General features: G+C 30.6%; 1 protein-coding gene across 1 annotated transcript; it reads right to left on the bottom strand.

The window, feature by feature from the left end:
* Positions 1-3,857: 3,857 nt before the first annotated feature.
* Positions 3,858-24,420, bottom strand: LOC145307051 (uncharacterized). Its single transcript, XM_080149391.1, has 16 exons — positions 24,341-24,420; positions 22,868-22,931; positions 21,728-21,787; positions 20,325-20,414; positions 15,564-15,662; positions 15,363-15,464; positions 15,162-15,263; positions 14,964-15,062; positions 13,842-13,910; positions 11,237-11,326; positions 5,760-5,858; positions 5,514-5,612; positions 5,271-5,369; positions 5,010-5,108; positions 4,217-4,315; positions 3,858-3,886 (listed from the first exon to the last, which is right to left on the bottom strand). Exons 1-16 carry the CDS (start codon positions 24,356-24,358, stop codon positions 3,858-3,860), a joined length of 1,317 nt encoding a protein of 438 aa, XP_080005517.1. The 5' UTR covers positions 24,359-24,420.
* Positions 24,421-25,688: the final 1,268 nt, after the last annotated feature.

Here is a 25,688-nt window from a genome sequence, read left to right on the forward strand (position 1 = left end):
TAAAAATTTGTTGTTCAAAAAGTAAAAAATCAATATGTTTAAAATGGATGTACGGACATCCTGCTAATGATTATAGAGTTCCTACGCTTTCTAAATCGTACCTAACCACTACAGGAATCACCATTTAAAGTTTAAAATCGATAAGACAATTCTAACATGCCTAAATTAACGAAAAAGCTATCCATCTCAGACGTACGGACGGACGGGCCGACCCTAATTATAGAAAAGTTTCTATACAGACACAATAAAAAGAATTGTCGGACGTTGAAAATCTAAAATAATTTTACAGTTTTAAGGTCATTCAAAACTTCCATTTTGCAGATGTACTTTAAAAATTATGCATAATGCCATCCCTTTATATTAGTCTTTTTAAAGGCGAAGCTTTTATATAATTAGAGTCGGTCAGTCAGTCCGTCCTCAACGGAGAGCTTTGTTTGTTAACCCTTTACAGTCGGGCCCCTTGCCGCACCTTAATCAGTCGGGGGGGGGGGCGTTCAACGCCCCCCCTTATTATCTCAGTTCCTATTAGAGCTAGAGGGCTAAATTTTTTTGTGCAAGTCCCCTGTTTGATAATGAATTTCCGACCTTTTATAAGTCTAAGTCAATTTTCGCTTCCTTCACCCTTTTATTTAGCAACCTTTGTTTTTAGGTCCTTTTTTACTTAAAAATTTCAAACGGCTGTAATTTTCTTATTTTTGAAGCTAGAAGAAAATTTTTTTTCCAGAAAATGTTTATCTTTATGTAAATTTTACATTAGAAATCTCAAAATATAAATTTCAGCGGCCGCAGCTGTACTTGGCAGCTGCCAGCCGCCGCAGTCGGCGGTCGGCGGGAAAACGGCGGCGGATCTTCATGAAATTTTAATACGTTATGTAGACATGTAAGAAAAGCTTAAGTTTAAAATTTGAAGTCTCTAAGTCAAAAATTGCGGCCACAGGAGCCTTTTAAAGATTTCTGGAGACCTGGAGGATCAGGACCTGCAGGATAATACCTGGAACCTGAAAGTGACTTGAACACCTGTATTTCATATAAGGATGTACTACTAGAGGATTTTTTAGTATTTTGGTATGATAAAATGCTTTGTTTTAGTCAAAAAAATATTTTTGCTCTTTACCTGGATGACCCTGCCAGGTTTGCTGGCATCCTGTGCCCGCCAGGATGGAGATATTCAAAAAATTCCAACTCTCAGTTATGTGTCATACCCATACTTAAAAAGTCAAGCAGTTTGGGCTCTTCATCTCTCACACAAAGAAAATGAGATAGAAAAAACCGGATGGGGGGGCGTTCAACGCCCCCCCCCCGACCGTTAAGGGTTAATTTAGGCACGTTAGAATTGACCTATTAATTTCAAATTTTGCATGATGATTCCTGTAGTAGTTAGGTAAGATTTACAAAGCGTTGCAACTCTATAATCATTACCAGAATATCTGTAAGTCCATTTTAAACATGTTTTATTTTTACTTTTTTAACAACAACTTTTTATGTGATCATCTGATTGATCTTATTTTTGGATTACTGATTCCAATTACAATATGGTACAATATCATGAGCGAAGCATCTCTATAATCAAGTATAATTTTGCCAAACTTTTTATTCCTATTTTGTATATTCAGTTCTTCGCTTCGTCTTCGCTTTTATGGATGTTGTCATCCTTGTTTTGATTACAGATACCCAGTAGACCGAAAATGTAAACGAGCTTAAAAGTATATTGGCAAGTAATTTCTCAAATTTCTTAAATGCTGAATAAAAAGTGAATTAATATTTTGTTTTTAAAAATCTCTTTGTTTTTTACAGTTTATTACAAAAAAAAAGATGACAAATTCCATAAAAGTGAAGCACTGAAACGGTAGGACAAACGTACATGAACATTTGTATTGTGTCACAACTGAATAATCAGAATATAAATGTATAAGAGGCGAAGCAAAATTGTAAGTAAATTTGTTGAAAAACTGCTTGATAAAGGTTAGTGTTCATGGACATACTTACATTTTTAGGACTTGATTATAGAGTTGCTTCGCTTATAATATTGTACTTTGTTGTCCTAGGAATCAACATACCAAAAATCAAATCAATAGGATATTTAGATCAAATAAATTTTTTTTTAAAGTAGAAAAATCAACATGTTTAAATGAACGTACAGACATTCTTGTAATGATTATAGAGTTGCTACGCTTCATAAATCGTACCTAACTACTACAGGAATCACCATGCAAAGTTTGAAATCGATAGGACAATTCTAATATGCCTAATTTAAAGAAAAATGCTATTTTAAATCCTATTTTGTGATCCTTGTTCTGAGATAATAATTAACCTTTTATAAAAGTAAAGGGATGTTTGTATGTGTGTAGCAAAGGATCTCACTGACTGCTGAACTGATATGGTTTTCCCTTACAAATAAACATATAATTTGATATTTCAAGTATTGAACATGTAAAAAAAATCCACCAAATAAAAAGAGAAAAATCCTTGAATTTAAAAAAAAAATATTTTAGTTTTTATTTGCATCTGAAAATTGAAAATGTAATAAGCATCAACTAAGGTAAAAAATATTTAATAAACAAGGTTGACAACATCCATAAATGCAAAAGCTCAACAAATTGTCAGGTAAACGAACGTAATCAATTATAGAGTGACAGCCAGGGAGGGAGGAGACATTGGACTGTAAATTATACTGGTCCCAGAATAATTTAACACTTTCGTTTGATACACTTTTGGGACTTGATTTGTTTGTGAAAAACTATCATTGTATAAACTAGTCCGCCAATAATTTTAATCTAAAGAAGAGGTATTTTTGTTTATCATAGTTGTGGTGTACATCAATTTAGCGTCCATATTGTCTTATCCCATTAGATCACTGTGTACTTAAATGTTAAAAAAATTTAACCAAACAAAAATATTGATTCCCAAGGTACAATATTATAGGCAAAGCATCTCCATAATAAAGTCCTAAATATGTAATTATATCCATAAATATAATCCTGTATTAATATTGTCATCACATTATTACAATTTTTAGACTTTTTGAAATATATAAATTATATAAAGAGTCAAGGATTGATTATATCCATAAAACCTTTTAGAACATATAAAGCACTTTTTAAGACTCAAGTTAAAATAGGTCTTTAAGACATGTAACTGACAGACAAAGTAAATTAAAAGTAGCTAGGCTAGTAAACAAATTAAAATGATAAGTAAAAAAACTTTAAAATCTAAATATTCTTATTTTGAAAATCATGAATCATACAATAATCAATTTTTATATAAAAAAGGCACAATATTTCAAAATAATAAAGCATTGTAGGTAATCATTCTGTTCACCCAAAGCTGTTCTGTTCTAAAATAATTGTTATATTAATTAATAAAAATTATATTGGAATTAATAACAGATATAAGATATAGACAGATAGACTGGAAAAAATCATAGTTAGATATAGTAAAGCTTAAAATTAAAAAAGTTTTTTGCCTGTTCATTATGATTTTTAGATAATTTGAGATAGGTAGATAAGCAAATATATATATAAAGATATGTTTAGATAAATAAATATATATATAGATTATAGATAGAAAGGAAAAATCTCCTGCCTTATCTGCCTTATAAATTTAAACAGTTATAGGTTTAGAATTAAGGATTATAATAGGGATACATTTCTGACATAGCTAAGTAAACAAATAGCAAGTACTAGATGTATATACAGATAAGTAAATAGCTAAATATATAGGTAAGTTGGTATAAAAAAAAGTTTACTTCACAATGTGCTCGATAGGCACTTTAAATGAGAGCACTCATATAGCTAACTCTTTTGTTCTTAAAGAATTTATCTAAATGTTTTACCTTGTTATATTGTTGTATTCTGACTTTACTCAATCTCACTTCCCTTCTTAGCTCCTAAAAAAGATTTTAACTTTTAGGATCTATGTGAATTTCCCTAAGATTTTTAACTAAATTAGTTACTTGGTTATCTTAAAGGACAAATCAAAAAAACCTTTATAATTAACCAAGATTTTCCCTTCCCCCTCCTTAATTTTGAAATAAGGGCCCCATAACCTCTGTACTGCACACCTATTGAATAAACTAAAGACTATATCTATATGTGAGGATTTTTTTAACAACATTTTCACATTTCTTGAACCCCGCCCCTAATTACCTCCCCCACCCTTAATTCTTAGAAATCTGAATGAAAAGATATGAAATTATAGAATTATTGAATAGACTTACCATTTTTTCTAAGTATTTCTACTATTTCTCTCTTTTCTTTTCTTTCTTCTTCAGTGTACCAAGGATGTTCTTGAAGAGCCTTATCCAGAGCCGTGTTCCCTATCATATTTATTGATTATTTAATAATACACTGTATTAACCCTGTCAAAATTTTGTCAAGTTAAATGATAATAGTCAAGTAGTCATAATATGATTACAATATTATTAATATTGTTAATATGTCAGCAATATGACTTTTATTTAGTTTATAAAGTTGGCATAAACTATATTTGAATTAGACATTTAGAATCAAAATGTTTCCAGATTTGAGAGGGTAAAAATATTATATCGTAGTTTAAAAGAGAGAGTGAGAGATGGAGAGTTGAAAAGAAAATAGATAGATAGATAGATAGGTAGATAGATAGATAGATATATATATATATATATAGATAGATAGATATATAGATATATAGATAGATATATAGATAGATAGATAGATATGTAGATAGATATATAGATAGATAGATAGATAGATAGATAGATAGATAGATAGATAGATAGATAGATAGATAGATAGATAGATAGAAAGATAGATAGATAGATAGATATATAGATAGATAGATAGATAGATAGATAGATAGATAGATAGATAGATAGATAGATAGATAGATATATAGATAGATAGATAGATAGATAGATAGATAGATAGATAGATAGATAAAAAGATATATAGATAGATAGATGTATATAGATAGAAAGAACATACTGTAACTAAAGATATACAAATAAAATATAATAATATTATGTAACTAACCATTATCATCCTTAGTGTTGACATCAGCTCCATAGTCTAGAAGCACCTTCACAATATCTGTGTTTCCATACAGTGCTGCCCACATAAGACTTGTCCTTCCTAGATATAAATATATTAGTTACATTATATATTCTTTAGTTCAGAGTACAGCTATAAATATACAGAGAGATGTTGCAGAGATTGATAAATATATAGATAGATAGATAGAATATACTAAATATACAATATATAAATATGGTTCAATAATATTATGTAACTAACCATATATATCTTTATGGTTGACATCAGCTCCATGTTCAAGAAGTTGTCTGACTACTTCTGTGTTTCCCTTAATTGCTGCATGCATAAGACTTGTCATTCCTAGATATAAATATATTAGTTACATTATATATTCTTTAGTTCAGGGTACAGTTATAGATATAAAAAGAGAGGTGACAGAAATAGATAAATAGATAGAATATACTAAAGATACACTATGTAGTAAAATAATATTATGTAACTAACCATCATTATCTTTATAGTTGACATCAGCTTGATGTTCTAGAAGTAGTTTGACTACTTCTGTGTTTCCATACCGTGCTGCAACTATAAGACTTGTTATTCCTAGATATAAATATATTAGATACTTTATATATTCTTTAGTTCAGAGTACAGTTATAGATGTACAGAGAGAGGTGTAAAGTGATAGATAGAAAGAATATACTAAAGATACATTATATAATTGTAGTATAATAATATTATGTAACTAACCAAAATTATCTTTATTGTTCACATGAGCTCCATGTTCTAGAAGTAGTCTGACTACTTCTGTGTTTCCTTTCTCTGCTGCAACCATAAGACTTGTTCTTCCTAGATATAAATATTTTAGATACATTGTATATTTTTTTGTTCTGAGTACAGTAATAGATATACAAAAATATATATGTAGAGAGATAGATATTTATAAATTGAAAGATAGTAAGATAGATAGAGAGATAGTTAGATATATAGATAGAAAGATATATAGGTATCTACAGATAGATACTTAATCCAGACTAAATAAGAACTGGCATTGTAGGCCAACAAAATAATCTGATGTAGACAAGGTTTTTATGTGCATTCAGAACGAGCTATATTGATAGAGACTGTAAATGAGAAAATTTCTCATCAGATTATCAAACATTAACATCATATCATTCATATAATCTCAAAGATAGGGCAAAACTTTCTATTGTTTCCTTAAAAAACGGCTTTTTCCACCGATTTTTATTATATCCAAGATTAGGGAAAAAATTTCCAGACTATATAAATGTGCAGTTAATTGTCTTTTTTTCATTTTATAGCTAAAACTAATCTTTTTGACATAGTTCTCTATTTTTCCTAACAGTTAAGCTGACTATTAAAGTGATCACGAAGCAATTTTTAAAAATTTGATATATATTTGGAATTTCTTAATTATTTAGAATTATGCCAAAATTTTGCTAAATTTGATATAAAAATTGCCTTAAAACCTCTATTTTTAAATTTGCTACAGTACCATAAAAACTAATTGACACAATTATGTGCTAAACAAACTATTAGATTTGTTGGCATTTCTCTTAACACAGATGGAGTTAAAAAATAGAGATATTTCTGCTTTTCATACTGTTGTTATCAATTTTGCTTATTGACAAGTTGCAATTAAGGTTTTCTCAATCCTTGGGTAATTTAAAAGCAGGAACATATATGTATAATCTGACCAGAGGAGTATTGAATGATGCTTTCTAAAGTAATTGATTGCTTGTGGATTTAATGGAGCTCTAATGGTCTTCTTTGGTAATTATAATATCAACGAAAAACTTTTAAAAATATTTAGACTATACATATTATATTTTTACAATTCCACAATCAAAAGATTTAAATTGGATATCTATATTTTTACTTATAAAATGATACATCTACCACCAGTTTCTTCTTGTTCTAAGGATCATTTTATTGAGGCACCGGTGTCCTGGATAGGAAACAGGTTTTTTTTGACATTCGTCTCACAAGACCTATGTAGTCATGACCAGGAGATGATGACGGTTCAGTACATGACTTTCGTTAAATCACAGCTGATCATTTTTGTGGATTTTTTTGAAAATTACTTTTTTACCCAAAATTTTTTAGTTTTTCCCCCAAAAAATCTCAATTTTCTCACATTTGCTGCTTAGTTAGCCTAAATTTAGGCAAGAAAAGTATAATAAGGAACAGCTGTACTGAAGATTGGGCTATTACCTATAACAAGATCTTTCAGAATCAATAGAATAAGATTTGTAGTCAGAAATTGAGTAAGAGTTATTTACTTTGAATTAATGTTCAACAATAAATTTGCACGTCAGAACTGCTTCTGGCCTCCATAGGCTTTCACCTGGCTTCAACATGATTCAATCTATCTGACTTTGCCTTTGACTAAGCAACATTATGTTTGTGCCCTCAAATTTCTTTCACAAAAACTTTCTCTCCTGTCAATCCACCTGTTAAACTTCTTGAACCATGTTAAACCATGTTTCAAGACGTTGAAGTTACTGTCTCTGTCCTTCAACTTTAACAAGTATGCCTGATAATACTGTCCACTAAACAGGGTACCTCTCTCAACCCTGGTAAAGCTAGACCTCTATTCTAGCTGGCTGACATGGTTCACCCAGCCTTTAAATCTTGATGAAAGTTAGTTTAGAATTCTGACTCTTCTTTCAATTTCCTGTTCTGGTAATTGTTTGTTATTGAACTAGTGGCTTGACTTTTGCCATATGAAGGGATTACCTTAAGATTCAGAATAAAATTTCAAGTATTCTTACTTTTTACTTCCTTTGGTTTCCTATGAACCAGCTACTGTCATGAGAGATCTTTTAATGGGTGAAAGCCTAGACTGCCATGCATCTAGCTACATGGTCTCCCTTGCCTTAGTTACTTCAGCTAAGAGCTCCTGTCCTCTCATTCTCTATTACTCAGAATTTCAACATGGTTTCTGCCTACTCTGCTGATTGATATGCTAAAGTCAGGTGGGTCAATGATTCCAAATCTAACACCATTTGATAGACAAACTGCCCTTTATTCTTGCTTTGCTAATCCTATATTGTAGTCTTCCTGTTTAACACCTTCCTAGGTCCTATTACTACTGGTAGCTTTTTATGGAGGGTAGTATTGATCTGCTTAGGACAGAAAACTTGCCTGTGTTTTATTTTCAAATTGGGGTTTGAAGTCACCATTGAAACACACACTTGAATGAAATCCAGTTATGATCATGTAACCAGCATTCACATTCACTCTAGTCATAAGCTACTATTATTTTCTTCAAGCTACAAGCCAAGTGCTTTTTTGTCATTTAGCTGCTCTTACATTCATGAGTCATATCAACACAATATTTGAATACACTAACTTACAAATTATCCATCCAGCTTATAATCCAATATGTATCTATAATCATTCTGTAGGTTCACCTATGAAAACCTTGTTATGACTTTTACCTAATCTAAATAACACAATTTGTACCACTTGAAACTCTCTTGCTTCAAAGAACAAGAGTGTCTACCATTTCTCATTATGACATTTAATCAGTAGTCAAGAAAACCAGTGTGTACAAAGGGCAGAGACTCAATCAAGACCAGCTATATTAACCTTCTGCAAGCTCTTTTGAACCAGGGACTGGTTGTATATTCAATTGTAGCCTTGTATATATAGTATTATAGGACTTTGAACATGGCAACTTTGGTTATGAACATCTGTTATACCCCAAGCAGATATTGTTTTGATGTTGAGACATCAAATCAGCCAGGATCCAATGTTGACCAGGATAACTTGTTAATATTTCAAGGAAAACATGGAACAGAATCATTGCTATTTCTGAAGCATGTTTGCATTAACTTCATTAGTGGAGCCTCAGAGGGAGGTCTTTTCACAGCCAGACACTATGTTTTAACAATATAATATGTCATGAGGCATGCAACAGGAACATGAAATATTTATTTTAAGATAATTACAAGAGCTGTTTAGACATCAATTCAAATATTGACTTCAAATAACTCTGATTTCATTTCTAGACTACAAATCTTAGATTATTCAATTGATTCTTATCGATTTTGTTATTGATGATAACACAGTCCTTAGGTTCAGCTGTATTTACTATACTTTTCTTGCGTAAATTTAGGCTAACTAAGCTGCAAATGTGAGAAAATTGAGATTTTTTTGAGAAAAACTATGAAAATTTGGGTATAAAAGTAATTTTCAAAAAAAATCCATAAAAATGATCAGCTGTGATTTAACGAAAGTCATGTACTGAACCGTCATTGTCTCCCGGTGATGGCTACATAGGTCTTGTGAGACGTATGTCAAAAAAAAACCTGTTTCCTATCCAGGACACCGGTGGAGGTACTTTAACACAACATTGATAACAAAAATTTTACTGAATTTTACTGTGCATTACTAACACTACATCTCTCTAAAACCATTTGAGGGCCCCCTTAGTTGTGTTTCCATAATACATTATTCTACATTTGTTCTGATTGCCTGTTATGTTAGTTGCACTAAAATAAGCTGAGAAATATCTTTTTAGTCATTTGGTCCAACATTTTTGAACCTTGTTTGCAACTTTTTCAGTTGACAAAAAAAGCAAAATTGATTTTATCAGTATTAAAAACAGAAATTTATCTATCATTTTACAAGTATAAATCTTATTAACTCCATCTGTGTTAAACCTTACAGATCGGGGGGGGGGGTCATATTGACCCCCGCCCCCCTCTAGTTTTTTCAATGTCATTTTTTTTGTAGGAAAGATAGAGAGTTGTGACTTCATGACTTTTTAAGTTTAGTAATTATACATCGGCAAGAGTTGGTCTTATAAGGATATCTGGTCTGTGTCAGTCATGACGTCAGGTCAAAGTTGGTTAGGTGGCACCAAAATTAGAAAAAATTCCAAATAAATCTTAATTTCTTCATTATGACTTTTGTGTCTAAGATAGATACCTAATTTTTTTTTGTGATTACTGGGATATCAATGAACATCTGAGAATAGTGGTGTTATGACCGTTTGACCGCTTCCTCACCGATTTTATGACCAATTTTTGTCCCGCTTTTACTATAAACTTACATCATGTATATAGTGGCTTCTATTACAGCTACAGACCTAAAAAATTTGTAGTACATCCTTGAGCAATAATAAACTTCCGTGAGTAGTAAGGTCATGACCGTTTGACCACTCCTTGACCGATTTTCTATTTCCTACCTGTAATTTTGCTGTTTTTAAGCTGCCAGCTGCCAAATTTTAAAACAGCTTTAGACCAACAAAATTTTTTATGTAGTCTTTTATTGTGATCAGAAACAGATAAAAATATTAATTGGTGCTGCTAACCGCCGTTTTACTGCTGTAACCGCTGTAACTGCCGAAAATAGCGGTTTCCATTATTTGCCGTTTTTTGGCGATGGTCAGAAAAGTAATTTTTTTGTTATATAAAATAAAAGTTCGTCCTAAAATTTGGTGATCCCAGCTTTTAAATTGGCCGCTCTATGGCTGTTTTAATATTTAGCAGCTAAGGAGCGGTCTGACTACTATGACTAGAAAAAGTAATTTTCTTTAAAAATACACATAAACCACCAGAAAAAAATTTTATGTCTCTAACTGTAACAGGAACCGAGATAGAGGGGGGGGTCAATATGACCCCCCCTAATCTATTAATGTGGGAATTGGGGCCCGAGCTGTAAGGGTTAAGAGAAATCTGTGCCAACAAATCTAAAAGTTTGTTTAACACATAATTGTGTAAATTAATTTTTTGGGTACTGTAGCAAATTTAAAAATAGAAGTTTTAAGGCACTTTTTATAACAAATTTAGCAAAATTGTTGTCATAATTCTAAATAACTAAGTAATTCCAAATATATATCAAATTTTTAAAAATTGCTTTGTGATCACTTTAAAAGCCTCTTATATACAGAACAAATTGTTAAAAAAAATATGTCTAGAAATTTAGAAATTTATGTGTTTTTGTATTATACTAATCAATCCCACAGAGAGAGAGAGGGGGGGGAATGGGCTTTTTATTACACTAGTCTTATAATAACATTTTCTCATTTGTTGGCTTAACAACTTTGGGGACTTTAGTAAATTTTGATTGGTTGGATCATTAAGTTGAGTGTACATACAAACGTTTCAACCACAAACTTTAATCCGTTGGGGATGTAAATCAATTTATTGGTCATTGTCTTATCCCTTTAGATGAATCCAATGATTAAAGCCCACCATAATAATTTGTCTCTTCAATATCAGCTCCAGCATTCAATAACTTGATAACTTCACCAGTAGATCCTGTATCTACTGCTTCTAATAAATCTAAAAAAATGATTTTTGATTAACATCGTACCTTATTGTAATAGGAATCAATATTCCAAAAGTCAAATAAATATCATAATTATGTTATATCACATAAAAATTTATTGCTTCTATTAAATCTGAACAAAATGATTTTTAATTGACTTTATACCTTGTTGTAATAGGAATCAGTTTTCCAAAAAACAAATTAATAGAATAATTATATCACATAAAAATTTATTGCTTCTATTAAATCTGAACAAAATGATTTTTAATTGACTTTATACCTTGTTGTAATAGGAATCAGTTTTCCAAAAAACAAATTAATAGAATAATTATATCACATAAAAATTTATTATTTCTAATAAATCTGAACAAAATGATTTGTAATTTAAAGAAATAAACAAGGATGACAACATCAATAAAAACAAAGCTCTGTAAAGGTAGGACAAACCAACAATACACTGTAGAGTGTCAAAACAGAATAAGCAGAATATAGATGCATAAGTCTAAACAAAATTGTTAGTAAATTTGTTGCAAAACTACTTGATACTGCTTAAGACATTATAGAGATGCTTCGCTTATAATATTGTACCTTGTTGTAATAGGAATCAGTATTCCAAAAATCAGATATTCATAAGATATGAAAATTTAGTGTCAAATATGTTAAATATTGTCATGTTTAAGTACATTCTGTTAACGATTTTAAAGTTTCTACTCTTTTCAAATCGTACCTAACTAATACAGGAATCACTATGCCAAGTTTGAAATTGATAGGACAATTCTAACCTGACTAAATTTAAGAAAAAAGCTTACTGTTATCTAACCGGACTATCCTTAATTATACATACATTGTACATTGTTTAGTAGTAGAAACAACATACCAACAACAAAATTAATTTGAAAAAAAATCACGAAACCTGTGTTTTCAGCTGTTGTTAACAAATCAATGTGTTTTAAATGGACGTAATGGCATTCTGGTAATGATAATAGAGTTGCTATGCTTTTAAAATCATACATAACTACTACAGGAATCACTATGCAAAGTTTGAGATAAATTTTAATATACCTTAATTAACAAAAAAAAATTGGTTCTGGATGGATGGACAGACTGACGGACTGACTCTAATTATAGAAAAGCTTTGCTTTTAAAAAGAGGCCTTGTAAATTTGAATAAAATTCATAATTGTCTATTCATTTGAATTGCCAGCTTTATGCACAAAAGGGATTTATTTTTTAATGTGAAATAGCCTAAAATCATTGTAAGACTTAAATGATAAGCTGTAATAGCCTAAAACCATCCTAATGTTAAGTTTTCCTAAATTTTGTAACTAATCTTGTTTAGTAGATAAAGACGAATCAAAAAAATAACAACTTATAGAATAGGATTATAAGTTAATTTAAATAATATTTTTTATTTTAATTTATACGGAAATATATATTACTAAAGGGTATTAGATGTTTTTTAACGTACAAAGGCTTTTTTTCTGAAACAGTTTCTTTACAAGCTCAAGTAATCAATTTTGAAATACCATTAATATCTGAATGATATTATATTATATAATAATCATGTTGAAATACCATTAATATCTGAATAATAATATATTATATAATAATAAATTTTATAATGCCATTAATATCTGAATAATGTTATATTATATAATAATCAATACATAAATCCCTTTAAAAAATTAATTTAAAAAAATTAAATTCTAAAAATTAAAGAGAAGTTTAAAAAAGATATTTTTCTATCAATTTTATGGTTTCCATACATATAAAAAACCTTATACCTTATTTTGCATATCTTTTAGTGTTTGCAGAAATTAGAAAGATATATCAAAACTGATTAATGGGGCTTGTAAAGAAATTGTTTCAGCAGCTTAGGTCAAAAAAGATCTTAGATCTGTTAGTATTTTTGACAGAGTTATAGGCAAATTCATGTAATGTTCTAATTAAACATATAAGAAACTAACAGACTTTAATACAAGAATCAAGCTAAAGACTACAGTATATACAAGGTGGGGCAAATAAAACCGGACAAATTCTATTTTTTAAACAAATGAATATGAAATTGTCAATTTTAAAGTTTAATTCTAAAAACTAGAGGCAAATTGGGTATGATACTATTAAATTATTCAATAAAATTTCTGCCAGCCTCAATTACCACCGCTACCCGCCCCCAAACTATTATAGAGAAATATTAGAGATTTTAGACGTTTTATGCTCGGATATCCTCTATCATCCAAAGATCTTTATGGGCAAGAAGGTTTACCTAAGCCTTTATAGTGGGGTCAAATGTCCTGATTGGTCAAGTGGTTTTGGAGCTATGGCCGTTTGGAAAATGTCTGGTTTTATTTGCCCCACCCTGTATAATTATATATATATGTATACTTTAATATCATAGCTTTTTTATCGTTTTTGAGTCTAATCCAAAGATTTACTTAATACAATTGACCTATAGAAAGAATTCATAAAAAGCCAAATAAAATGTTAGAATAGCTTCACTTATAAATATAGAATTATTAATTAAGCTTACCATGTTCTCTAAGTATTTCTGCTGTTTCTTCATATTTATTTAATAAAGCATAATCTAGAGCTCTCCAACCTATGATATTTATTATTATTTAATGTATAGATGATTACCCTGTCAAACTTTGTTTATCATATGTGCGTACAGTCATAATGTCATTAGAATATTGCTAATATTGTTGATATGTCATAATATTGCATAGTTTTAGAGAGAGAGAGAGAGAGAGAGAGAGAGAGAGAGAGAGAGAGAGAGAGAGAGAGAGAGAGAGAGAGAGAGAGAGAGAGAGAGAGAGAGAGAGAGAGAGAGAGAGAGAGAGAGAGAGAGAGAGAGAGAGAGAGAGAGAGAGAGAGAGAGAGGGGGGAGGGAGAGACATAGAAAGGGAGAGGAAGAGTGAGAGAGAGTGCAACTATTAATCTATTAATAATACAAAATTAATTCAAATTTTAAGAAATACATTCATGAGTTTTTAATGTATAATACAAAGTCGCATGATCTTGGTATCCACTGAACCAATTGGATTCTACTCTTCAGGGAATATATTAGATGGCCCTGTGATGGTTTCAGGCTATTTTCTTGTGTGTGGCCAGGACACCCCCAACCCCCCAAATAACAAAAAAATTCCCTTTACATCTTTTTTGCTGATGCATGTAACAAAGGGATTGGTGCTTCACCACCACTTTTTTTCTTTAAAATTTTCTCTTGTGGCAAAGCCCCTAGAGGCTAGGGGCGAAGCTGCTAGTTCATTATAAAGAAAGATAAATGAATAGAGAGATATAACCACTGAACCAAATGGGTTCTCCTTATCAGGGTAGCTTCTTATAGGTCCCAGGAAGGTTCATAACTATTTTCTTGGGGGGTGGGACACCCTCAACCCCCCAAAAAAACAATTTCCCCCCCCCAAAATTTTTTTTTTCTTTTTCTTTTAAAATCTAAAGTAAGAAATTGGGTTATTAAATTGGACTCTCTCCTCCTCAAGTGCCCCTAGAGGCCTCTACGGGCGTAGCTGCTAGTAAAGAGATAAATAGATGGATATATATTCTTTAGTTTAGAGTAGAGTTATAGATATAGAGAAAGATATGAAATAAATTAAAGATACACTATATAGTAAAACAATATTATGTAACTAACCAGCTTTATCTCTATGATTCACATGAGCTCCATGTTCTAGAAGTATTCTGACTACTTCTGTTTTTCCATACAGTGCTGCAGACATAAGACTTGTATGACCTAGATATAAATATTTTAGACTATAGACTATAGATAGATAGATAGAATATACTAAAGATACATTATATAATTGTAGTATAATAATATTATGTAACTAACCAAATAAATTATCTTTATGATTCACATTGGCTCCATGATCTAAAAGTATTCTGACTACTTCTGTGTTTCCATACTGTGCTGCAACCATAAGACTTGTTCTTCCTAGATATAAATATTTTAGACTATAGACTATAGATAGATAGATAGAATATACTAAAGATACATTATATAATTGTAGTATAATAATATTATGTAACTAACCAAATAAATTATCTTTATGATTCACATTGGCTCCATGATCTAAAAGTATTCTGACTACTTCTGTGTTTCCATACTGTGCTGCAACCATAAGACTTGTTCTTCCTAGATATAAATATTTTAGACTATAGACTATAGATAGATAGATAGAATATACTAAAGATACATTATATAATTGTAGTATAATAATATTATGTAACTAACCAAAATTATCTTTATTGTTCACATGAGCTCCATGTTCTAGAAGTATTCTGACTACTTCTGTGTTTCCTTTCTCTGCTGCAACCATAAGACTTGTTCTTCCTAGATATAAATATTTTAGATACATTGTATATTTTTTTGTTCTGAGTACAGTAATAGATATACAAAAATATATATGTAGAGAGATAGATATTTATAAATTGAAAGATAGTAAGATAGATAGAGAGATAGTTAGATATATAGATAGAAAGATATATAGGTATCTACAGATAGATACTTAATCCAGACAAAATAAGAACTGGCATTGTAGGCCAACAAAATAATCTGATGTAGACAAGGTTTTTATGTGCATTCAGAACGAGCTATATTGATAGAGACCGTAAATTTGAAAATTTCTCATCAGATTATCAAACATTAACATCATATCATTCATATAATCTCAAAGATAGGGCAAAACTTTCTATTGTTTCCTTAAAAAACGGCTTTTTCCGCCGATTTTTATTATATCCAAGATTGGGGAAAAAATTTCCAGACTATATAAATGTGCAGTTAATTGTCTTTTTTTTCATTCTATAGCTAAAACTAAACTTTTTGACATAGTTCTCTATTTTTTCTAACAGTTAAGCTGACTATTAAAGTGATCACGAAGCAATTTAAAAAAATTTGATATATATTTGGAATTTCTTAATTATTTAAAATTATGACAAAAATTTTGCTAAATTTGATATAAAAAGTGCCTTAAAACTTCTATTTTTAAATTTGCTACAGTACCCAAAAAAATTAACTTACACAATTATGTGTAAAACAAACTTTTAGATTTGTTGGCATTTCTCTTAACACAGATGGAGTTAATAAAATTCATACTTAAAAAATAGAGATATTTCTGCTTTTCATACTGTTGTTATCAATTTTGCTTATTGGCAACTGAAAAAGTTGCAATTAAGGTTTAAAAATGTTTGACCAAATGACTAAAAAGACATTTCTCAGCTTTTTTTAGTGCACCTAACATAACAGGCAATCAGAACAAGTATAGAATAATGTATTATGGAAACACAACTATTATGGAAACACAACTCAAATGGCTTTAGACAGTATTAGTATTAGAGAGTATTAGTATTACAGATAAATTCAGTATAATTTTTGTTGTCAATGTTGTGTCAAAGTGCCTCAATAAAATGATCCTTATAGATGTTATTAAATCTTTTGATTGTGGAATTGTAAAAATATAAGCCCTTTCACCTCACAGCCCAATTGATTGCTTGTGGATTTAATGGGGCTCTAATGGTCTTCTTTGGTATTTATAATATCAATGAAAAACTTTTAAAAATATTTAGACTATACATATCATATTTTTACAATTCCACAATCAAAAGATTTAAATTTGATATCTATATTTTTACTTATAAAATGATACATCTACCACCAGTTTCTTCTTGTTCTAAGGATCATTTTATTGAGGTACTTTAACACAACATTGATAACAAAAATTTTACTGAATTTTACTGTGCATTACTAACACTACATCTCTCTAAAACCATTTCAGGGCCCCCTTAGTTGTGTTTCCATAATACATTATTCTACATTTGTTCTGATTGCCTGTTATATTAGTTGCACTAAAATAAGGTGAGAAATATCTTTTTAGTCATTTGGTCCAACATTTTTGAACCTTGTTTGCAACTTTTTCAGTTGACAAAAACTAGCAAAATTGATTTTATCAGTATTAAAAACAGAAATTTATCTCTTATTTTACAAGTATAAATCTTATTAACTTTATCTGTGTTAAACCTTACAGATTGGAGGGGGGGGGTCATATTGAGAGTTGTGACTTCATGACTTTTTAAGTTTAGTAATTATACATCGGCAAGAGTTGGTCTTATAAGGATATCTGGTCTGTGTCGGTCGTGGCATCCGGTCAAAGTTGGTTAGGTGGCACCAAAATTAGAAAAAAATCCAAATAAATCTTAATTTCTTCATTATGACTTTTGTGAATACTGGGATATCAATGAACATCTGAGAATAGTGGTGTTATGACCGTTTGACCGCTTCCTCACCGATTTTATGACCAATTTTTGTCCCGCTTTTACTATAAACTTACATCATGTATATAGTGGCTTCTATTACAGCTAGAGACCTAAAAACTTTTGTAGTACATCCTTGAGCAATAATAAACTTCCGTGAGTAGTAAGGTCATGACTGTTTGACCACTCCTTGACCTATTTTTGACCGATTTTCTATTTTCTACCTGTAATTTTGCTTTTTTTAAGCTGCCAGCTGCCGAATTTTAAAACAGCTTTAGACCAACAAAATTTTTTATGTAGTCTTTTATTGTGATCAGAAACAGATAAAAATATTAATTGGTGCTGCTAACCGCCGTTTTACTGCCGTAACCGCCGAAAATAGCAGTTTCCATTATTTGCCGTTTTTTGGCGATGGTCAGAAAAAGTAATTTTTTTGTTATAAAAAATAAAAGTTCGTCCTAAAATTTGGTGATCCCAGCTTTTAAATTGGCCGCTCTATGGCTGTTTTAATATTTAGCGGCTAAGGAGCGGTCTGACCGCTATGACAAGAAAAAGTAATTTTCTTTAAAAATACACATAAACCACCATAACTGTAACAGGAACCGAGATAGAGGGGGGGTCAATATGACCCTCCCCCCCCCCCCCCCAATCTATTAATGTGGGAATTGGAGCCCAAGCTGTAAGGCTTAAGAGAAATCTGTGCCAACAAATCTAAAAGTTTGTTTAACACATAATTGTGTAAGTTAATTTTTTTGGGTACTGTAGCAAATTTAAAAATAGAAGTTTTAAGGCACTTTTTATAACAAATTTAGCAAATTTGTTGTCATAATTCTAAATAACTAAGTAATTCCAAATATATATCAAATTTTTAAAACTTGCTTTGAGATCACTTTAAAAGCCTCTTATATACAGAACAAATTGTTAATAAATATGTCTAGAAATTTATGTGTTTTTGTATTATACTAATCAATCCCAAAGAGAGAGAGAGGGGGGGGGGGGCAATGGGCTGTTTATTACACTAGTCCTATAATAACATTTTCTCATTTGTTGGCTTAACAACTTTGGGGACTTTAGTAATTTGATTGGTTGGATCATTAAGTTGAGTGTCTAAACGTTTTAAACACTAATTTTAATCTACTGAAGTATAATCATACATATCATGGTTGGGGATGTACATTAGGGCGGGTTCATATTGGAATTAGACAAAGAGGGGATATGCAACAGATAAAATTAACCTTTAAAACATTTCTGACCGAAAAAGAATTTTAAAAGATTGAGTTTTAGAACGAGACCACTAAAAAATATATTTGATTACTTATTAATATGCAAAGACGACATTCAAAAATTTTTTTGAATCAGAACTATAGCTTCATGGTACTCCCAGGAAAGGCCTTGAGGAGCTGAATCAGGAACTTTTGTCCGTTTCAAAATATCTCGTTCCTAGCCTTAGAAATCACTAAAAAAAACACATTTTTTAAAGGTTTATTGAGAATTGTCCAATTTGTAGAGGTTTTTTTAGATTTTCTCAGGCTAGAAACGAGATTTTTTGAAACGGTCCAAAGTTCCTGATTCTACTCCTCAATACCTTTCCTGGGAGCACCATGAAGCCATAGTTCTGATTCAATAAATTTTTGACTCCCATTTACAAATAGCTATACAATTGAATGTCTGGTCGTCAGTGGTTTTAAAGGGCGAATATAGGTTTGATATGATATGAGCTTATATCAAAGGTGCCATTGCATAGTTTTAGAATATCTATGTTAAATTTAAAAATTCAAAAAAATCCTTAAGTAGATTTTACAATTTTCGTGTTTTCTTCAACATATAATAAATGAGATGGCCTACAAAATCGTTTATTTTAGCCCTTTACAAGACTTTTTTTTGACTAGTTTTCTTAAGTTTAATTGATTATTTCATTGGCATGCATCTTAAATGATAATTAAAATGTTTATTTTATTTAATTATATAGTATTTTATTCAAATTTTAAATAGCGTCAAAAATTTTGCTTTATAGTGCATCATAAAGATAAATATTAAGTTTTTAAATTTATTTTCTCTACTAAGATTTTAGATTTATTCATGATGAATACAATTTATTTATATAAAAATATATAATATGTAAAATATATTTACCCTTTGTAGCCTGGGTAAAGACACAAACATGATGCAACTTTTAGCAAACAAACATAATATTTTAATTTTGAAATATTTTTTTAAAGTTAGTTTTCAGCCCTCCCTTTTTTTCAATGTACTTTTACAAAATTATGTTATGAAAAATTTATTTGATCAAAAGTAAAAGTTGCAGCATCCTTTTTTTTCCCATTCCTTTCGTCTTCATTATGACTATGATTGAACAAAAGCTTTATAATACAACCTTCCGACACAGCCTTGTGTGATGCAGGGATGTTTGGATTTCTTAGGGAACCACACAAGTTACGCGAAATGGCGTAATTATATCAACGAATCAGTTTGGTTTTAGGCTAGAAACGGACTTATACAGTTAAATATGTCAATGTCTTTAAGTTACTTATAATCTATATAATTGCACGCTTGAAATAAGCCCATATCATATCAAACCTATATTCGCCCTTTAATCTTCCAGAGGTGTATTATACTCATACAAATCAGTTGCAGATCCCCGCTTTGGCCTCAGAAAAAAAATGTCCAAAATCGACCCACCCTAATGTACATCAATTTATCGGTCATTGTCTTATCCCTTTAGATGAATCCAATGATTAAAGCCCACCAAAATGATTTTTCTCTTCAATATTGACTCCAGCATCCAATAACTTGATAACTTCATCAGTAGATCCTGTTTTTACTGCTTCTAATAAATCTAAACAAAATGATTTTTGATTAACATCTTACCTTATTGTAATAGGAATCAATATTCCAAAAGTCAAATAAATATCATAATTATATTATATCACATAAAAATTTATTGCTTCTAGTAAATCTGAACAAAATGATTTTTAATTGACTTTATACCTTGTTGTAATAGGAATCAGTTTTCCAAAAAAAACAAATTAATAGAATAATTATATCACATAAAAATTTATTATTTCTAATAAATCTAAACAAAATGATTTGTAATTTAAAGAAATAAACAAGGATGACAACATCAATAAAAACAAAGCTCTGTAAAGGTAGGACAAACCAACATTAACACTGTAGAGTGTCAAAACAGAATAAGCAGAATATAGATGCATAAGTCTAAACAAAATTGTTAGTAAATTTGTTGCAAAACTACTTGATACAGCTTAAGACATTATAGAGATGCTTTGCTTATAATATTGTACCTTGTTGTAATAGGAATCAGTATTCCAAAAATCAGATATTCATAAGATATGAAAATTTAGTGTCAAATATGTTAAATATCGTCATGTTTTAAATGAACATAAGTACATTCTGTTAACGATTTTAAAGTTTCTACTCTTTCCAAATCGTACCTAACTAATACAGGAATCACTATGCCAAGTTTGAAATTGATAGGACAATTCTAACCTGACTAAATTTAAGAAAAAAGCTTACTGTTATCTAACCGGACTATCCTTAATTATACATACATTGTACATTGTATAGTAGTAGAAAACTGGTTATATATACCAACAACAAAATTAATTTGAAAAAAAATCACGAAACCTGTGTTTTCAGCTGTTGTTAACAAATCAATGTGTTTTAAATGGACGTAATGGCATTCTGGTAACGATAATAGAGTTGCTATGCTTTTAAAATCATACCTAACTACTACAGGAATCACTATGCAAAGTTTGAGATAAATTTTAATATACCTTAATTAACAAAAAAAAAATTGGTTCTGGATGGATGGACAGACTGACGGACCGACTCTAATTATAGAAAAGCTTTGCTTTTAAAAAGAGGCCTTGTACATTTGAATAAAATTCATAATTGTCTATTCATTTGACTTTTGAGTTGGTTAATTCTACGTCGATTGGAAATAATGTTATAAGCTTAAAGAGCATTGTAAGTAGGTAGGGAGAGGACATTGCCTTAATTGAAAAAAAACATTCAGTTCTGGACGGATGGACAGACTGACGGACCGACCCTCTTATAGAAAAGCTTGGCTTTTAAAAATAAATTTCTTATAGACATTTCTATTTACAGCTTTGGTTGTATAAAATTGCTTACTCGGATCCACATTATTATATCTGCTACCATTTTCTAATCCGTTATCATCTTCTTCAATGTCTAAACAAAAGATGTAACCAAAGTTTATCAGAATTTTTTATTCTGTCAATTATGGTTGGGCAGGATACTTTTTGGCCAGATACCGGATATCCTGCGTATTCCCTATGCCGGATATCCGGCATCCTGCTGGATATCTAGCCAACGACGGATGTCCGGCAAATTACCAGATATCCTGCCAGATAACCGGATATCCGACATTCAAAATCTGGTATCTGGATAGTTTCAGTATCCGGTATCTGGCCGGATATCCGGCCCAACCCTTCTGGCATTTTTCCCTGCACATATTTTTATCTTTAAATATATTTCCAGTATGGCTTATAATATCTGTTGGATTAGAAATCTTGTATAGTATTGTATTACAGACAATTTTCTATGAACATCAAAATAAAAAAAAACCATAAATAAATACCAGTTTTTTATAGACCAGGCCTTTGGCCCCTCAGGGCTAACAAAATTATTTTCAATCTTCTATTTTTTTTTCATTTCAATACCTAAGGAAAGCTGTCTATAATACGGTGCAATGAAGAACTATTTTAGGATGATTTAGGTAAGGATTTGGGAGGAGGGGGAGGGGTGATAGTGAGATTCTTAAGTACAGACAAAGATCCTGTTACCTTTTTATACAGATTACATTTTGGGCTTATTTAAATGGGGTGTTTTGTTTTTAGGTAAGGTTTTATTAGAGGCAGGACAGCCAGGAGGGTTAGTTTTTAGATTTGAGCCCTGCAGGGTCAAGCCATCCACATGGGTTAGGCAAAAAAGAAAACAATTCATTTTATAAATAGGGGTTTGGGTAAGAATAATTCGAGAGAAACCACAATAAAACAGGGATCTAAAGGGATAAGACAATAGCAGATAAATTGATTTACATTGCCAATGATTATACACAAAATTATACCCGTCTGTTGAATACAATTAGTAGTGGAAACGTTTGGACACTCAACTAAATAAACCAAAAAATCAAAATTCAATAAGTTCCAAAGGTTGTTAAGTCAACAAATAAGAAAATGTTATTATAAGACTTTTGGGACTAGTATTAAAAACAGCGCAATTCCCAACCCCCTGACAATAAAATCTCACCTATAAATTTGGATAAGCATCCTCCAACATATAAGCCTTCTCCAACATATAGCATCAAACAAACCTTAAATATTTTCTTTTTAATTTTATCGTATTCATTCGAAACTGATTAATATCCAGTGGATTAGAGCTGGTTCTCATCCATACAAAAAAACTATGTCTATCATTGTATTATATCCAGTTTTCTAAGAATATAAAAATCTACAATAATATGATTAAAATCAGTTATTTAGCCCATGCCTTCGGCATCTTGGAGTTAAAAAAACTGGTTTTAATCTTTTAATTGTACATGTTATATCCGCAGAAAGCTGTTTATAATACAATGTGCAAAATAACTATTATATACTTTTTTGGCTAACTAACATATACAGAGTTATAGCCAAATACAGAATAAATTAACGGGTCCATTTTATATATATAAAGGGTATTTAAAGAGAAATTGATTTTTAAAAAAATTATGAATGCAAAAATTACTAATTTAAATTTTAAATGTCCACAACAACATAACATAACGTTATTCAACCATCTAAAATGTCTGAAGTGCGAAGATTTATTCTGATAAAGTATGACCCTAAAACGACACCCCACTGGGCTCTTTTTTGTGAAGTAAAACATGATTTTTTGCAAAAATGAAATTAGATTAAAGAGATTACTTCCCACCTCAGATGTCCATTAAAAACACAGGAACGGCAAAAATCATCAAAATTGATACATAAACAGTCTTTCCAAATTTTTTTATGTGCTAAATTAAAGACAAAGTTATTGAAAATCCATTTCTCTTAAAAGACTTTTTATATTTAATCCTTTATACTAATTTTAGATTAAATTTCCTCCCCCCTCCCCCCAAAAAAAATGTAATTATATTTTTTTGGGGGGGAGGAAAATTTTCTAGGGGAGATTTCTCTTTGGAGGGTAGTTGTACCCTCCGATAAAATGGCTATAAACCTTCTTGGGACCTATGATAAGCAACACTGTAAAGGAGAAGCCTATATGTTCAGCAGTACCGGGATTCTTTGGTACAAACAGACAGACAAAAAAACATCCTTTTACAATATAATTAGGATATATATAGATAGATAGATAGAAAGATAGATAGATAGATAGATAGATAGATAGATAGAAAGATAGAAAGATAGATAGATAGATAGATAGATAGATAGATAGATAGATAGATAGATAGATAGATAGATAGATAGACCCATGCAAAATATTTTTTTACTGGTACAAACACTGCAAAGTTTTAAAATCTGCCAAAAAAAAACTTTTTTTAAAGCTTTTGTATCATCTCAATTTTAAAGATTTAACAAAATTTCAATTCTAGTGTGTCGATATAAACCTGAAATTTACCAAAATTATAACATATGAAGGTATATCAAGTAATAAGAAAACGTTATTATAAAACTTTGAGGACTAGTGTAATGAACAGCCTATAGTCCTCCCTCTTTCTCTGGATGTAACTATAGTAATACTTACAAAGCTAAATGTGTTCATGATGACAAACGCCACAAAACTGATTTTAGGTCCGAGTACTTGAATCCTAGTAATTTCTCTCTATTTCGTTTTTTTTGGTAATTCACCAGGTTAAAAATAGAAAGTGACTACTGGTTTATGGTCCTACTTGACCTAGTACTGAAGAATTTGGGTGGTGGTGCGTGCGCGTGTGTGTACTTGTGAGCGCGCGCACGTGTGTGTGTTTGAAATTGTATGAATAGTTTTGAGGACACTAAAAAAACCAGGGATCAAAGGGATAAGACAATGGCTGATAAATTAATGTACATTCTCAAAGATGATAAACAAAATTATCCCTTCTGAAGATTACAATTAGTGGTTGAAACGTTTGAACACTTAACTTAATGAAGCAATTAATCAAAATTCACATAAGTCCCCAAAGTTGTAAAGACAACTTTAGGGACTAGTGTAATAAACAACCCATTGTCCCCTATCAAGTATTTTATAGATTATTGCTTTATTTCCAAAAAGTTTTATAACATTTTCTTATTCATTGGCTTAATAGTGTCCAATCCTTTTCACCACTAATAGTATATAAGGGGTAATTTTGTGTACATTAATTTATCAGCTATTGTCTTATCCCTTATCTTAAGATTCCTGGTCAGATCATCTAAAGCACGGACATTTTCTTTTTTTTTTATGTTGTAAATTACCAACTTTCAAGACAAGGACAGATTTTATCAGGATGTATATCTATACTACATAGTAGCTTGATGTCTGTCCGTCTGTCTGTCTGTCTGTCCGTCCCTTGAGATCTCAGTAACCACTGAACCGTTCGGATTCTACTCTTCAGGGAATATACCTACTGGTCCTGTGGTGGTTTTAGGCTATTTTTTTGGGGCTTGGAACACCCCCAACCCACCAAAAATATAATTCCTCCCCCCCCCCCAATTTTTTAGGCAGACAATTAAAATGTTTATAAATTTATTTATTTATTTTTTTTTGTTTTTATTTTTTTTTCTTATTAAAATGTGGTAGTGGCAGCACCAGAGGTACTTAATTTTATTTAAATTACCTCTTGGGACAAAGCCCCTAGAGGCTAAGGGCAAAGCCACTAGTTTATGTAAAAAGTAACAAGATCTGTGTATGTCTGTCTGTCCTTCTGTCTGTCATGAAGGATCTCGCGCACGGCTGAATCGATATAATTCTTCATAGCTTCTCATAGGTCCTGGAAAGGAATAGAATAGAATAGAATAGAATAGAATTTATTAACTAATGCAATACATTTAAAGGTATATAACTTATGAAGAAAAATCGTCCCTAGAAATAAAATTTTCCCGAAATATATTTTTTATACTAAAATTGAAAAGGG

Source organism: Acartia tonsa, chromosome 15 (genome assembly GCF_053477335.1).
Source record: "Acartia tonsa isolate MP-2025a chromosome 15, ASM5347733v1, whole genome shotgun sequence".
Lineage (NCBI taxonomy): Eukaryota > Metazoa > Arthropoda > Copepoda > Calanoida > Acartiidae > Acartia > Acartia tonsa.